At 46.7% G+C, this 17,399-nt stretch overlaps 1 protein-coding gene across 6 annotated transcripts in view; it reads left to right on the top strand.

The window, feature by feature from the left end:
• mocs1 (molybdenum cofactor synthesis 1) overlaps positions 1 to 17,138 on the top strand; it is a 71,015-nt gene extending 53,877 nt beyond the window's left edge. For 4 of the 6 annotated variants that reach the window (XM_070885709.1, XM_070885710.1, XM_070885708.1 and 1 more), the window contains one exon: positions 1,323 to 3,333. In XM_070885709.1, coding sequence (XP_070741810.1) covers positions 1,323 to 2,227 — 905 coding nt within the window. In that variant the 3' untranslated portion in view covers positions 2,228 to 3,333. Of the gene's footprint in view, positions 1 to 1,322; positions 3,334 to 17,090 lie in introns of those variants that run through there. The other 2 variants (XM_070885713.1, XM_070885712.1) reach the window with 2 other exon arrangements.
• The last annotated feature ends 261 nt before the right edge of the window (positions 17,139 to 17,399 follow it).

The raw sequence follows: 17,399 nt of genomic DNA, 5'->3' as shown, positions 1-17,399 counted from the left end.
GTGCTGCACTGTCGGAGGTGCCGTCTTTCGATGAGGCGTTAAACTGAGGCCGCATCTTCCCCCTCAGGTGGACGTGAAAGATCCCATGGCACGATTTCGAAAAACAGGAGAGTTTTTCCCGGTATCCTGGCCAATATTCATCACTCAACCAACACCAGTAAAACAGATTATCTGGTCATTAGGACATTGTTATTTCTGGCATCTTGCTGTGTGCAAATTGGCTGCCGCATTTCCTAGATGACAAAAGTAACTACATTTTTTTTTTTAAGTACTTCATTGTTAAGTGCTTTGGAATGAGCTGAGGTTGTGAAAGGTGGGATAGAAATGTAAGACTTTTAATGTACTTGTGTCAAGGAGCTTAGACGCTGTGCTTCAAGAAGCTATTTGTTTGTGCAAGAAACCCATCTCTGAGCCTGATCCTGCCTACAACCCGTGTCCACACACGAGGACTTTGCAGCACACTCACCAGATATGAGCATTTGATGGACAGGTAAAGACCAGCGGGTCCATCAAACCTTGCCCAACATGCATGATGGCTGGAACGCTGTGCCCAGTCACTTCCTCCCCACCCCCCAGACACCCACAGCCATGTAATCTCCAGGGGGATCTCAAAATCCCAAGGCCATTAAGGGAAACAATTCACTGGAAAATTCCTCTCCGACCCCCTTGGACGATCAAAACTTTTAGTGGTCTTCTGACTCCAGACTACCACAATTACGCACCATCGTTTTTTCCAGAGATCTCCGAGCTACTCTAATGGCTGCTTTGGTCACCCTCAATTGCGTGGGCTTATTTGTCCCTATCCCCCTGAGAGTTACATTCCTGAAGTGTGTCAAATCCCCTCTGCTTCAATCCAACTTGTCTGCACATTTCTCTCGAAGATGAATGTAAATTGATGTGAACAGGGCCTCAAAAGAATAGAAAGACCTTGCATTACTGTAGTGCCTTTTCTGACCCAAAGCGCTTTATGGCCAGTGAGGTACTTCCGAAGTGTAGTCACTGTGAGCGAGTCACGGCAGTCAATCTGCGCACAGCAAGTTCCCACAAGCAGCAATGCGATAACAAGTGCCGGGGGCACTTGATGGGGCAGACAGAGCCTGGGTTTAACGTCTCGTCCAAAAGGCGGTTCCTCTGACAGCGTAGTGCTCCTCGCGCGATCCCGCGACATCTTCTCACGCTCCCAAGGATGACGGGTGACCTGAAACGCTCCCGGTGTCCTCTGCGTGGGCACAACATGCAGCCACCGTTTAGACCAAACGCGCTCTCCCAGTTGACTGTGCTTTATTTCACTTCTCTTCTCTCAATTCTTTTTCTGTTTCCAGGGGAAGAGCTTTTTCCTTCCAGTGCAGCTCGGGGAGTCGTAAATTTAATCCGACTGGACCGGAGGCCAATTTGGAACAGCCCGCTGCCTGCTCCAAAGGGAAGAACATTCAGGAATGATGTGTTTACAAGTGAAGGAGGCCTGCCAACTCTCCATGGCAGCGTGGGACCCGCAGTCAGCACCGTCTGGCCTGTGCTGCGAACATACTGTACTGACAGGGGCAGACTTGCCAAAAGGGGCTCAGAGTGCCTCAGCACTGCTGCCGGATCCGACATCCGGGGCGCAGCCCGCCCAAGGGCGCAGCGTCACGCGAGCGGGGGAGAGAGTGCGACCGATCCGGAAGGCTGCGGCCCGGCTGAGCCAGGGCTGACCAGAGGCGGACCTAAGGCGGGGGTCGACGAGGAGACCGAGCTCTTGACTCACACCGACGCGCGGGGCAAGGCCATCATGGTGGACGTGGGCGGCAAGCCTGAGTCACGGCGCACGGCCGTGGCCCAGGCCGTGGTACGGCTGGGGGAGCGGGCCTACCGGCTGGTACGGGCCAACCAGCTACGCAAGGGCGACGCGCTGGTGACGGCCCAGCTGGCCGGCATTGGCGGGGCCAAGCTGACCAGCCAGCTCATCCCGCTGTGCCACCCCGTCCAGCTGCACCGGGTCGACGTCACGCTGGAACTGGACGAGGCCCGGCTGGCGGCGGTGGTCACGGCCACCTGCGGCGCCGACGGCAAGACGGGAGTGGAGATGGAGGCCCTGGTGGCGGCCAGCGTGGCAGCCCTGACCGTCTACGACATGTGCAAGGCGGTCTCGCACGGCATCGTGATCGAAGAGGTGAAGCTGATCAGCAAGACAGGCGGGCAGCGTGGCGACTTTCACCGCGGCGACGGCGATTGGTTCACTGCCCGGTAACCCGTTCCCCCTCCCCCGGCCCGTTGAGCCCCAAGCCACGCCGGAATTCTCACCCCATTCAATCCCGTCTGAAATCCTCTTGAAGAGGTTGAATTAAAGGTTCCGAGACCGGTCACTATTTGAAATCACAGTCCAAAAGCCCAAGCCAACCGTCAGCCTTTAATTTACCGTCTCTCTTGTTTGCCTTTGCAGTGTTGTCACTCTGTTTATTTAGTGTATTGGGCAGGCGGGAGAAGAGTCAGGATCAGAAAAGCTCTCCAGCCCACCTTATCCCAACAATGTTCAATTCTATCGCATCTTTCGATGTCGCGAGGCACTTACTGTAGAGAAACAGCAGAAGGGAGTGGGCTTCAAGTCAAGAGGTGACAGAAAACAGAATTGGTTTTTGAAGAGTTTTTTGAGAAGAGGAGGAGAAAGACCAGAGACACTCAGAAAAGACAGACCTACACTGTCTTTCCCGACCTCAAAACACTTCACAGCCAATGAAGTACTACTTTGATGTGCAGTCATTGTTTTAATGTAGGGAATGCTGAGCGAAGGAGTGAGTAGAGGATAAGCGATGGAAAGATGGGCCACCAATGGTGAGGCAAAAGTGGGTGGGGGCCATCCACAGGAGGCTGGGATTGGAGTATGAAAGGCGGTGATGTGGGGGTTGAGGTCGGGGAAGAGACGGGTGTACAGGTGGGAGAACTCTTGGTAAAGGTGGGGGTGCGGGGTGTGAAGGTCGACTGCGATGTTAAGATTGTGCAGCGTCAATGAGTGGCAGGAGAGGGGAAGTTGGCATCAGTGGCAGGAAGAGAGGAGGGTGGTAGGAGAGGGGAGGGTGGCACTAGTGGCAGGAGAGATTTTTGGTGGGTGTTGAACGGATGGCTTTGCCCAGCTGCTTAGCTTCTCTATTGGTTGCTTCCGTTGCCCATAATTGTGTGTGATATTTATTCGTCGCTTGCTGCTTTACAAGAGTTGGGCCTGTTGACCACTCGAGCCTACCAGAGCCACTAGAACTCTTTCAACTTCACTCAGCCAATTCAAACCACCATTCCTGGAGCCCCTGGGCTGGCCATTTTTTTTCTTCCTATGTATTAAAGTCATTGCTCTGTCCAGTTGCACATTGTCTCCAGTTGCGTTTCCAGTTTGTTTAATTTTGTTTCACGTACCATTATTTAAAAAGGGAGGAAGGGCTAAACCAAGCAATTACAGGCCAGTTAGTTTAACCTCGGTGGTGGGCAAATTACTGCAATCAATTCTGAGGGACAGTACAAATCTTCATTTAGAAAGACACAAGGAGTCAGCATAGGAAGGTCGTCTCTGACTAACTTGATTGAATTCTTTGAGCGGGGTCGATGAGGGCAGTGCGTTTGATGTAGTTTATAGATTTTAGCAAGGCTTTTGACAAGATCCCACATGGTAGGCTAATCAAAATAGTAAAAGCCCATGGGATCCAAGGGAGAGTGGCAAATTGGATCCAAAATTGGCTCAGTGGCAGGAGGCAAAGGGTAATGGTTAAAGGGAGTTTTTGTGACTGTTTCCAGTGGGGTTCCACTCTGTCCCTTACTTTTTGTAGTATATATTAATGATTTAGACTTCAATGTAAGGGGCATGATAGAGATTTGCAGACGATACAAAGATTGGTCGTGGGAGGAGGAAAGCTGTAGGACGATATCGATGAACTGGTCAGTTGGGCAGAAAAGTGGCAAATGGAATTCAATCTGGAAACGTGTGAGGTAATGCATTTGGGGAGGGACAGGAAGGGAATACACAATGGGAGGATACCGAGAGGTGAGGAGCAGAGGGACTTTGGATTATATGTCCACAGATCGTTAAAGGTAGCAGGTCATGCCGATAAGGTGGTTAAAAAGACATACGGAATGCTTTCCTTTATTAGCTGAGGTATAGAATACAAGAGTAGGGAAGTTATGCTAGAACTGTATACAACACTAGTTAGGCCACAGCTTGAGTACTGCGTACAGTTCTGGTCACCACATTCCAGGAAGGATGTGATTGCACTAGAAAGGGTGCAAAGGAGATTTACAAGGATATTGTCAGGAATGGAAAACATTAGCTATGAGGAAAGATTGGGTAGACTTTGGAACAGTGGAGGCTGAGGGGAGATTTAATGATGATGTATAAAATAATGGGGGGCCTAGAGTAGACAGGAAGGACCTAATTTCCTTGGCAGAGGGGTCAATAACCAGGGGGCATAGATTTAAAGTAGTTGGTAGAAGGATTAGAGGGGAAATGAGGAAACATTTTTTCACCCAGATGGTGTTGCTCTGGAACTCTCTGCCTGAAAGGTGGTAGAGGCAGAAACCCTCATCACATTTAAAAGTTACTTGGATGTGCACTTAGTCGTAACTTCCAGGGCTACCAACCAAGTGCTGAAAGGTGGGATTAGACCGGGTAACTCGACTGGCACGGACACAATGGGCCGAATGGCCTGTGTTGTAATTTTTTAATTTTATATGCCTCCAGCAGGATTACTCACTTTAGATCACCCTCAGCATATTAAATGTTTCAATAAGATCACCTCTCATTCTTGTAAACTCCAATGAGTATAGACCCAACCTGATCATACGTTCTTCATAAGTCAACCCCCTCATCTCTGGAATCAACCGAGTGAACCTCTGAACTGCCTCCAATGCAAGTATATCCTTCCTTAAATAAGGATCCAAAACTGTACACCGTACTCCAGGTGTGGCCTCACCAATACCATGTACATTTGTAGCAGGACTTCTCTGCTTTTATACTCTATCCCCCTTGCAACATTTCATTTGCCTTCCTAATTACTTGCTACACCTGCATGCTCACTTTTTGTGTTTCATGCACAAAAACCCCCAGGTCCCTCTACTGGAGCATTTTGTAGTTTCCATTTAAATAATAATTTGCGCTCTTATTTTTCCTGCCAAAATGCATAACTTCTCACTTTTCCACATTATACTCCATCTGCCAAATGTTTGCCCACTCACTTAGCAAGTCTATATCCCTTTGCAGATTTTTTGTGTCCTCATAACTTGCTTTCCCATCCATCTTTGTATCATCAGCAAATTTGGCTACATTACACTCGGCCCCTTCATCCAAGTCATTAATATAGATTGTAAATAGTTGAGGCCCCAGCACTGGTCCCTATGGCACCCCATTAGTTACAGTTTGGCAACCAGAAAATGACCCATTTATCTCCACTCTGTTTTCTGTTAGTTAGCCAATCCGTTATCCATGCTTATTACCCCCAACCCTGTGAACTTTTATCTTGTGCAGTAACCTTTTATGTGGCACCTTATCGAATGCCTTCTGGAAATCCAAATACACCACATCCACTGGTCCCCTTCCCCCCCCCCCCCCCCTTATCCAACCTGCTCGTTACATCCTCAAAGAACTGCAGAAAATTTGTCAAACATGAACTCCCTTTCATAAAGCCATGTTGACTCTGCTTGACTGTATTATGTCCTGCTACTGCTTTGTTAATAATGGACTCCAGAATTTTACCAATAACAAATGTTAGGCTAACTGATCTATAGTTTACTGCCTTCTGTCTGCCTCTTTTTTAAAATAGGGGCATTACATTTGCGGTTTTCTAATCCGCTGGGACCTCTCCAGAATCCAGGGAATTTTTGTAGATTACAACCAATGCATCCACTAGCTGTAACCTCTACTTTTACGACCCTAGGATGCAGGCCATCAAGTCCAGGGGACTTGTCCACCTTTAATCCCATTTTACGGAGTCGTTTTTTTAATGATGGTTGTTTTAAGTTTTTCCCTTCCTATAGCCCCTTGATTATCAATTATTGGGATATTTTTAGTGTCTTCTACCGTGAAGACTGATACAAAATATCTGTTCAAAGTCTCTGCCATTTCCCTGTTCCCCATTATTAATTCCCCAGCCTCCTCTGAGGGACCAACGTTTACTTGAGCTACTCTCTTCCTTTTTTATATACCTGTCGAAGCTTTTGCTATCTGCTTTTATATTTCTTGCTAGTTTACTCTCGTACTCTATCTTCCCTCCCTTTTTTTAGTCATGCTTTGCTGATTTTTAAATATTTCCCAATCCTCTGGCCTCCCACTAATCTTGGCAACTTTGTATGCCTTTTTTTCAAATTGATACCATCCTTTACTTCTTTTGTTAACCACAGATTGTTTTCCCTTCTCTTAAAGTCTTTCCTTCTCACTGGAATATATTTTTGTTGAGAGTTATGAAATATCTCCTTAAATGTCTGCCAAATTTATCTACATCTGGGCAATAAATGCTGGCCTAGCCAACGACACCCACATCCCATGAATGAATAAAAAAACTTAAATTTGGAAAGATCAACATATGTCATTGGAAAATTGGATGACTTACAATTTAACAGTAATTCTGCACAACCACCATTATCCCGAAAATACAATGGGGGGGAACATCCCAATGAGTGGAAATTTCACATCCCCACTATTACCCCACCTGATTGATGTTCTTGTGACATATCTGTCAAGCATATGGGTGTGACCAGGACCACGTGCTCCAATCAGCTTGGGCTTTCACTCCAAGCCATACTGCCAGCACTTGACTGACAGCTTAAAGGACAAGGAAGTGAAGCACTTATTTATGTTTTTTTTTTAAATTATTACAAAGTCTTATGTAGCTGTAAGAATGAAGTCTCAAAGATCGTGTGAGGGAAAATCGGGACTGGGTACCATCATGTCTTTGGTAAAGATCTTGCCGTTAAGTTCTCATCCTGTTATCGCTAGATAATGGAAAAGAATTAACATTTTCCCTCCCTCCAATTTGTTCTGAAAGCATTGGCCTTCCTCGCAGTTAGGGATCCGTGAGTAGCCCTCCACCACTGTACGCACCTGGCCATTTTTCTTTGTGAGACGCTGGCTGGACCGTGAGGCTATTTCACTTGTGGAGCTATTTCCTAGCCACGCCCTATTCTTGTCCTCATCAGATCTCTATGATGGTTTGTTTCTAATAGGTTGGTTGGGGTTGGGGGGAAGCCTGCTGTCTGCCTTGTATGCAACTCTAGTCCCAAAACAACCTGGTTTACTCGTAACAGTCCTATGTAGTGGCCTAGCAAGCCGTTTGTGTTGTATCAAACTGCTTCTGCAGTGGTTCAGTAAAGAAGACCACCACCACTTCCTTGGGACAACTGTGGGGATGGGCAATAAATGCCAGCCTTGCCTGTGATGCCCACATCCCCAAAATGAATTTTTATTTTCAAACGAAAAGACTGGATGGGTATTTCTCACTTGTAAATACTGTGCTAGTGTCAGTGAGTGTCATGTCTGCTGCAGCACCAAAACATTTCATCAACTTCCAATCAAGAGGCTTTAGAACCATCACGTGTCTCTTTCTACCTTAATTACCACAGAGTCTTGTACACTGCCAATTGTAAAGGTTACAACATCAAAAACTGGTACAAGTGTGCCAATATAAACTGTAATGTATCTGAAACATTGGTGCGCACACAGGCCGACACTGGGCTGATCCGAGATGGGAGATCTTCAGCTGAATGCCCGAGGCATTGTCTTGTGCCAGGAACAGAAACATGGTTTAAAAACAGCAGTTCCAACCCCTTCGCACAAAATACTGAGGAAAACATTTACTTAGAACAAAGTTCTTTGTCCTATTACAGGTGATACAGCTGCAATGTCGCTCAGTTCACTAATCCCTCGTTCCTTGCTCCCCATGAACTTTGATATTTCCTTTATTCAAGAAACTATCCAATTCTCTTTTCTTAAAAAAAAATGCAATTGTAGAAAAGCACAATACTGCAGATGCTGGAAATCCAAAATAAAAACAAAGTGCCATAAATATTCATCACGTCAGGCAGCATCTATGGAGAAAGAAAGAAGAGTTAACCTTTCCGGTCGATGACATTACATCAGAACTGGATTTCTGACATTACGTCAGAACTAGAATGCCATTATCATCATCATCATAGGAAGTCCCTCGAAATCGAGGAAGACTTGCTTCCACTCTAAAAGTGAGTTCTCAGGTGACTGAACAGTCCAATGCAGGAATTACAGTCTCGGTCACAGGTGGGGCAAGCAGTCGTTGGAGGAAAGGGTGGGTGGGGTGTCTGCTTTGCCGCACGCTCCATCCGCTGCCTGTGCATGCTCTCGGCGATGATTCTCAAGGTGCTCAACGTACTCCCGGATGCACTTCCTTCACTTAGGTCGGTCCCAGTGACTGACAGCAGGGAGATTCCTCTGTTGTTGCCGCAGTCGGACTTGTCCCCTTTTTTGAAGATGGTTACGATTACGGCATCTCTCAGATCTCCCGGCACGCTCCTTCCAGATAAGAGAGATGAGGTCATGCATTCGTGCCAATAGTGCTTCTCTGCCACACTTCAGTACCTCAGTGAGGATTCCATCTTGAGCTGATGGATGGCCTTTTCTACCTCATGCAGGGCTGGAGTTTTGCTGAGGTGGTGGCGGGTAGCATGCTGCGGGATGGAGCCGAGGACACTCGCGTCGAAGGCAGAATCTCGGTTAGGGAGATCTTCGAAGTGCTCCTCCCAGCGGGCCCTGACTGCCTCAGTGTCCTTAATGAGTGCCTCCCCGTTCTTGGCCAGCAGTGGGGTGGGGTGGGGCCTTGGGTGCTTGGACCATAGGTGGACTTAACTGCGGTGAAGAATCCTTGCACGTCATGGCTGTCGGCCAGCTGCTGGATCTCCTGTGCTTTCTCCACCCACAATCTATTCTTTAGGTCACAGGTTTTCTGTTGGACCTCGGCCTTCAGCCGCCTGCAGAGCTGCTTTGCTGCTCCTGAATTGGGTTGCTGCTTTAAGTTCAGAAATGCCTGGCACTTGCAGCTTATTAGCTCATGGATCTCCTGGTCGTTCTCGTCAAACCAGTCTTGGTGTTTCCTGGTTGAGTGACTGAGCATCTCTTTGCAGGTGCTGGTTATGGTGGCCTGGAGGGCAAACCTGGCACTGTGGGCACTCTGTGTCTCAGGGTCATTGAGGGTCAGGTTGGCAGTGAGGCGCTGGCTGTATAGGGTTTTCTTAACTGGGTCTTTGAGTGCCCTGGCGTTGATTTTTCTGCGGCATTGTTTCTGTTGCCGTCGCTGCTTTGGGGCTATATTGATAATGACAGAGCGGATTAGGCGGCGGTCCGTCCAACAGTTGTCGGGTGATGCGCACGTCCTTGCGGTCCCTCGCTCGGACGATGACATAGTCAAGCAGGTGCCAGTGCTTGGAGCAAGGGTATTGCCACAATGCCTTGTACTTGTCCTTTTGATGGAACAAGGTGTTGGTGATGACAAGGTCATGTTCTAAGCATTTTGTCAGGAGCAGGTTACTGCTGGAGTTGGTTTTCCCTATCTCCTCTCTGTGGATCACGCCTCCCCAGAGATCTGCGTCCTTTCTGACCCTGGCGTTGAAGTCACCGAGGAGGATCAGTTTGTTGTCCGTAGGGACTCAGGACAGAAATTGTTTAAGATTGGAGTAGAATTCCTCTTTGGTCTCATCTGTTGCGTCGAGTGTTGGGGCATATGCGCTGATAACTAACGCACTGGTACCGGGCTAGGGTGAACCAGAAGAAGGTGTAACCTCCACTTTGTTCTTTGAGCTGGCCTTCCCCTGCCTGCCGGATCTCACTTAGGGCGGCGATGTTGATGACGAAGCGTCTAAGTTCCTGAGCAACGATAGCAGTGCGACGTTCCGGTCTGTCGCTGTTGGGGTTGTCCACGAATGTCCTGACATTCCAGGTCCTGAACTTCATTTTGAAGGGTGGCAGATGCCTGTGTGTGAGTTATTTTAACGTGGGGTGGCCGTTGTACACCAGCTACCACACGGGCTTAGAAGAGCAAGGTCCAGTGGCAAGGGGGCCCAAGATGACTGGAGAGCAGGCTGTACTGTATGGGCCTAGTTGCCTACGGTGGGATAGTTATAGACTCTGCTTTACAATGTTTGTGGTGGAGAACACAAATTTGTAGATTTTTTTTCTAGCCTCTCCTTTAATTCTTTCCATGACTTCAATTGGTGAGATGTTGTTATCTCGACAACCAGTGGGAACAATCTGTCACTATCTACCTCATCACAAGCCTTTGTAATCTTGGAAGAACTTTCTCGGGTCAGCCTTTAGCCTTTAGCCTTCTCCACTCTAATGAAAGATAGCACAGGGCTATACTTTTCACTATTATCGCTATCACCCAAAAATGGGCGATATTTCCGGCCTTAGTGCTTTTGTTATTTTTCAGGATCACTGGAATATCGCCCATTTTTAAAACCGCTAGCTTCGGCTTTTTCATTTGGGTGTTAACCTTACGATGTGAAGTGGGCCTTAGCGATATATTCAGTCGTGCAAGGCTGGCATCCATAGCAACAGCCGTTCTGCGCATGCGCGTGTTTTTTTTTCAGCAAAGAATTTTTCCCGCAATTCGGGAGTTCAGGGGTCATCTGCACATGCTCAGTAGACTGAAACAGAGGGTGAGAGAAAAGGAAGCTGAAAAGCAGTCTGTGGAGGGTGAAAAATGTCAAACCAATCGAGCAATTGTAGTATGCAGCAGGAGCTGTCGGGGAGAAGGAGGGCGAAAGCCTTCTCTGATGAGGCCAACGAGGCCCTGGTCGAAAATCGGTGGTGCCAATTAATCCGGGATGGGCGTGGAAAGCCACCGCCACCCTTCCCCCCCCCCCCCCCATGTATATCAAAAAATATGGGCTGATATCACTGCCGTAGTCTCATCGGTAGCCCATGATAGGCGTGAGGCAGACCAGTGCCGCAAGCGATGGAACAGTCGGGTTGCATCGGCAAGAGTAAGTATTCAATTATTACATTTTAAATTGTAATAATGTACTGACTCGTTCATTAGAATGTAAATCTGCCAGATTGTAATTAAGATGGGTAATCTTGGGTAGCTTCCCTGCTAAGATTTGGACTGGGGTCGGAACCTGCGCCCTTTAAGTCTAATTTTGCTGAGATGCCTTACATACAATTAACAGAATTATTATTATTTAAAGGCTTTGATCAAAAATTGTGGCCAAAGTAATGATTGGAAACAGACAGACCGCAAACATTCGGCGTTTCTACCACTTTACTTTAGAGGAAGAATTTTTGTGTGCTGTGAGGAAGTCTCCTTTTTGGTTATGTTGGTAGATGGGGCACGACTGAGCACCAAGGGGTCCGGTCACCTTTACCCAGACTCTGTGAGTCTCTCCGGCTGCTGTCACTCACACAATGACCCAGCCTAGACTGGGGGAGAGCTGCCCTGGCTCTCTCTCTGTCCTGGGATACTTTGGGACATTAGTTCCGGCTATACGGAGGTCTCTGAGCACCCATAGACATGGTGACCCCTCCCATTACACTCCTGTCATTGCCGACGGTCCTGATTTCCCCCCCTGGGGGACCTCCACCGATTCAAATAAACCACCTACCTCCGCACAGGCTCCGAATGGCACGGCCCGTGGATGGGGCCTTTCGTGGAAATTGTACGCGAGATGTTTGGTGTCAAGCATTAGTTGATAAACACGATCTTATTAAATATTTTCTCTGAACATAGATGTTATAACCATGCATCCATTGTGGATACAAACCGTATTAGCCTATAACGTTAACATTAACAATAAATAACATATGGGGGTGACTAATTGTGGATTGCAATATCTGTTGTGTTATATACGTTTGTTTTTAAAAAAAAATCTGTTAAATTATTTAAAACATTTATTTAAGTTTACAATTGTTGTGAAGTGTCTTCTAATAATGTAAGGTAAAACATCAATACAATGGTTGGAAACAATGGCCATAGCCAGGCAAGGGTGAAACATAACGCAACTGTAACTGTCATCAACGTAACTTTATGCAAAGCGTTCATTTATGAGCTGCAGACGCAATAGTTTTTCAGCTGCGTAACTACCACGGGGCTTTTCCAGTGGTGTGGGAGGCGGGGTGCATGGGTACATTGCCAGGCTGATTGTCCTCCCTAAAGTCCTTGTCCTCCTCCTCATCCTCCTCTTCTGCCTCCCCTCTCTCCTGAGGTGGACCGACAGTCCCATCTGGCAATTGTTGTCCTCTCCTGATAGCTAGGTTATGCCACATGCAGCACACCACAATGAACTCAGCGACCTGCTCAGGGTGATCTTGTATGTTGCCTCCTGAGTGGTCCAGGCATCTGAAGCACTGCTTAAGCACTCCAATTGTCTTTTCAATGATATTGCATGTAGCTATATTCCTTTCGTTGTGGCACTTCTCTGCTTCCATCTGGGGCTTACGCAGGGAGGGTCATGAGCCAGCTGGCAAGGCCATATCCTTTATCCCCCAGCATCCAACCGTGACCTTGTGGCTGGCTCTTAAACAGGTCAGAGACAGTGCTCTCATGCAAGATGTGCCCATCATGGATGCTCACTGGAAAATTTGCATTTACTGCCATGATTATTTGCTTGTGGTCGACAACGAGCTGCACATTCAGGGAGTGGAATCCCTTTCGGTTCTGAAACACCTCTGCATCCTGTAAAGGTGCTCGCAGGGCGATGTGCGTACAGTTTATTGCTCCCTGCACCTTGGGGAAGTTTGCTATTCTGGAGAAACCCAAAGCCCTCTCAGTCTGTGCCTCTCTGGTCATAGGGAAGTTTATAAAGTCCATCCTGCATGTGCAAAGGACTTTGGTCACCTGTCGAATGCAGCAATGTGTGACGTGCTGAGAGATACCGCAAATGACGCAAGCTGAGGCCTGAAAGGAGCCCGATGCATAGAAGGAAAGTGCCGCAGTAACCTTAACCTCAACGGGCAGTGCAGTCCTGATGGTGCTGGTAGGCTGCAAATCTCCCTTAATTAGCTGGTATATCTCACTGATGAACTTTCGGAATCGTAGCCTTTTAACGCATGTGTTATCGGATAAGTTTAGGCATGATCACATATCCCTGTAAATGCGTTGGGTATAACGTCTCCTCGTGAGCAGTCTGCCACCTATTTGGGCACATAATGCTCTTCAATATACGCTCTCCCATCTCTATTCTGCAGCATTTGATTATTCATCAATACTGGTTAAAAATTATAGGCCCCATCACTATAAATACCATTAATTTGTCCTCAACAAATACAAATGTGATTAGGTGATTGGCAAGAGTCAAAAACATCCTTAAAATCACTCTCAAATTGCTTCCACTGACAAGCACTTTAAGCAGCCTTTTATTAAAGATCCTCCGAGTTACAAAATGGCATCTGTAGTGCTGAGTTAAGGTCAGGTGATTGCAACTTTTCTTCAGTGTCTTTTTGGGTCAGCGATCATTTGGGCGAATTATGGGCGAAATGCTGAAAGTAGCACTCAGCGATCATCTGGGCCATAATCGGGCGCTAGTTTCCACTATAACCAGTGTTCTCGGCCTTGCACGAGGATGATGTCTTTTTTTTTTAAATAGGCCAAGCGATGCAGCTCATTCCTGTATGCCGAAAGTTGCACAGAGATAAACGGGCTATTATCGGTTGCTAGTTTCCATTTTTTATCCAAAATGGTCGATAGCCTGAATCTCAGCGCTTATATGGGCACTAAATAGCCGATAAATGGGTGGTGATGTACCGAAAGTCTAGCCCCATAACTCTCATTCCTTATCCCTGGTAATATCCCAGAGAGTCTACGTAGCTCCTTTTCCATTCCTTCCATAGCCTTCCTATAATGGGGTGGCCAAAACTGCACACGATATTACAGTTGCAGCCTAACTAAAGTTTTAAACAAGTTGAAAATCACCACTTTCCTGTTGTTCTTGATATTTCTAGAGACAAAACCAGGGATTTCCATTTGCCTGGACCACTCACCACCTTTAATGACCAGTGTATCAGCACACCCTTGTCCCTCTTTTTTAATTCTTACATAGGGTCAGGAGTAGGCCATTCAGCCCCTTGAACCTGTTTCACCATTTAATTAGATCATGGATGATCTGCACCTCAATTACTTTGCTCCATATCCCTTGATACATTTGCCGAATAAAAATCTTTCTCAGTCTTGAATATGCATTTAAGGTGTATTTGCCGATTCTTGCTTCCAGAAAGTGTACAATATCACCCTTTTCTATGTTGAACTGTGCCTGTCGCCTATCTGCCCATCCAGCATTCCACAGTTTTACATACCTCCCAGTTGCAATATCGTTCATTCATTTCCAAAGGTCAGATCATTTGTGTATGTAGCAAGTATGAGTGACCCCAAAACACAACCCCTGTGGAAACTGCACCTTTCCAGTCCTAGAAACGTAACTTTTACATAAGAACACAAGAAATAGGAACAGGAGTAGGCCATACGGCCTCTCGAGCCTGCTCCGCCATTCAATAAGATCATGGCTGATCTGATCATGGACTCAGCTCCACTTCACTGCCCGCTCCCCATAACCCCTTATCCTCTTATTGATTAAGAAACCGTCTATTTCTGTCTTAAATTTATTCAATGTCCCAGCTTCCACAGCTCTCTGAAGCAGAAAATTCCACAGATTTACAACCCTCAGAAGAAATTTCTCCTCATCTCTGTTTTAATAGGGGCCTGCCCCTTATTCTAAGATCATGCCCTCTAGTTCGAGTCTCCCCCATCAGTGGAAACATCCTCTCTGCACCAACCCTGTCAAGCCCCCTCATAATCTTATATGTTTCGTTCTGAATTCCAATGAGTAAAGGCCCAACTGACTCAACCTTTCCTCATAAGTCAACCCCCTCATCTCTGGAATCAACCTAGTGAACCTTCTCTGAACTGCCTCCAAAGCAAGTATATCCTTTTGTAAATATGGAAACCTGCCCTCTGCCTGCTGTCCTCCAGCCAAGGGTCTGAAAATCTTGGGCTTGTGGATCTCAGTGTAAGTACTTTGACCTTCCAACCACAAATGTCCGCCATGGACGCAGCCTGAGCGATGGGCCGATGCTACCTCATTTGAGTGTTAGCAGTGGGTGGCCGCATCACTTTGGACATTCGTGGGGGGAGGGTGGAGACTTCCCCCCCCCTCCCCCCCCCCCCCCCCATCGGTTTTAATATCTCTGTAGCTCTCTCTCTCCCCCTCCCCCTTTACAAGGGGGCTGATCTCGTTCCTTTACAGTTCCAGTGTACCTGTGGGTGGGCTCCACTAACGCTGAGCTGGGCTTTGTTCATCCTGACATAACAACTGCCTTAGGCCGGAGCCGAGGAAATTCCCGGTCGTTCCTGGAGTAGAACGTACAGTGCAGTGGGGGCAGAGCAGGTCAGTAGAATTTGTTCACGGTTGGTCCAGCAAATAGCTGGCACAGGTACAGTCAAATGGCCTCCTTCAGCACTGTAAACTTGTCTTGTTATTTGACTCTCCTCTGCAGTACTGAGGGAGTGCTGCACTGCCGGAGGTGCCGTCTTTCAGATGAGACAATAAGTCAAGGCCCAGACTGCCCTCTTGGGTGGACATAAAAGATCCCACAGTATACTTTCGAAGAAGAGGAAGGGAGTTCTCTCTGGTGTACTGGACAATATTTGTCCCTCTACTGATAATCTGGTCATTCTCCCATTGTTATTTGTGGGAGCTTTCTTGTGCGCAAATTGACTACTGTGTTTCCTACATTACATCAGTGACTACAATCAAAAGTACTTAATTGGTTGTAAAGCCCTTTGGGACGTCCTGAGGTTGTGATAGGCGCTATATGAATGCAAGTCTTTCTTCTATGGCAGACTGGGTAATTCAGCACTGCTCTCTCGCTTTATTTTGAAACCCTTTCAAGTGGTTCTGAAAAACAAGTTTCTTCCTGATCTTGCAGCTTTTCTGCATTAACGGCCCATTGGAGACAGCTTGGTAGATTGAAAGATTTCAACAAAATTTCATTGTGCTAAATCATCTGGTGGATCTCGCAACGAAACCTTCTCCCTGTCGACTCTGCCCTCGAGGCTTGTGTTCTGTTTACTTGGGACTGGGCAGTTGAAGTTGAGTTAATCAGCGAGGAGTACGAGCCAAAATACGTAAGGTATGGCCGTCAAGATCAGACAAGAAATTTAAGCAAGGCATTGTTTGGAAGAAATGCTTGCATCAGTGTTTAAAGGGAAAAAGGCTCATCTATATTGTGGATACTCATAATCCACCTTTTCCCTCCCCTTTCCCCATCGGTAAATCTGCTTCTCCAAGTGTCCATGGACTGCCCTGCAAGATATCCCCAGACAGAGACTCTGCACTGTTCCTTAATCTCTTGCTGCCCATTGAGTGAAGGGAAGGGATTATATCATCAGGTCAGAATATCACAACATACACAGCACAAGTGATTGTTTTCTGCAATCACAATGCAATCTTGGGCCTGCAGATTTGGGTTTAACCCTTTGTAGGGCCTCCAGTTGAGAACAATTTAAGGGGAGGGAAGTGGAGCCTGTCGGGAGTTTGTTGGCATCTTGTCACTGTGAACTGACCTGTTCCAGCATTCCCGAGAATAATTTCCAACAAATTTGAGTGTCAAAGATCAGTGCTGCTCCTTTTTTCCAATGAATTCTTCCTCTTGTTTGTTGACATGATTCTATACCTGTTTTGAAGGGACAACTTATATTTTTAATTGAGAGAAGAAAGGGTTATCTCAGTCACACACTATACTTACACTAACTGATCAATCACCAGTTTGTAATCTTGTACTAATTGACATTTAATGTATATACCAAAATATGGTATCCCATGGGGATTCATATCGAATCACGTTACTCTATTTTATTCTTGTTCTGGCTCTCTCCTGTAATTCAGGGGATGTTCTTGCACTGGCAGTCAATGGATAGACTATCAGGTAAGGCCTATAACATGCGGTTGATGTGATACCGCCCATTTTGCATTACCGCTTAAAATTCATTTCTGGTTCTTCATTAATTACATTAGAATAAGTTGAGGGGCCGTTAATAGAAGCTGTCCGAAGGTAAACTGTGCTAGTAAACATGGCGGAGAAGTGATCTGATCAAGTTGTTTAAAATGATAAATTGATTCAACAGGGTCGATATGGTGGGAGCTATCAAGAACGAGTGGACATTATCTTAAATATAGATCTCGCCCATTCAGGAGGATCATGGGGAAACTTCTGCACACAGGGCAGTAGTGAATGGCCTTCTCCCTAATTTATAGTCTCCTACTTTGGATTGAAGCAGACTGGCATCGGTGGTTCAAACGTCTGGACAATTTGAGGAATGGCAGAATTCTGTGGCCAGACAAGCAGTACTTGCATGCGACGATTCTCTGAAGAAGTTAGTTGGAAAAGCTTGTAAAGGTCAACTAATTCAAAAATGTGCTTCACAATGGAAATA

This window comes from Pristiophorus japonicus, chromosome 7 (genome assembly GCF_044704955.1).
Source record: "Pristiophorus japonicus isolate sPriJap1 chromosome 7, sPriJap1.hap1, whole genome shotgun sequence".
NCBI lineage: Eukaryota > Metazoa > Chordata > Chondrichthyes > Pristiophoridae > Pristiophorus > Pristiophorus japonicus.
Note: the sequence above shows the minus strand (reverse complement) of the source record. Positions and strands in the feature narration are given on the sequence as shown.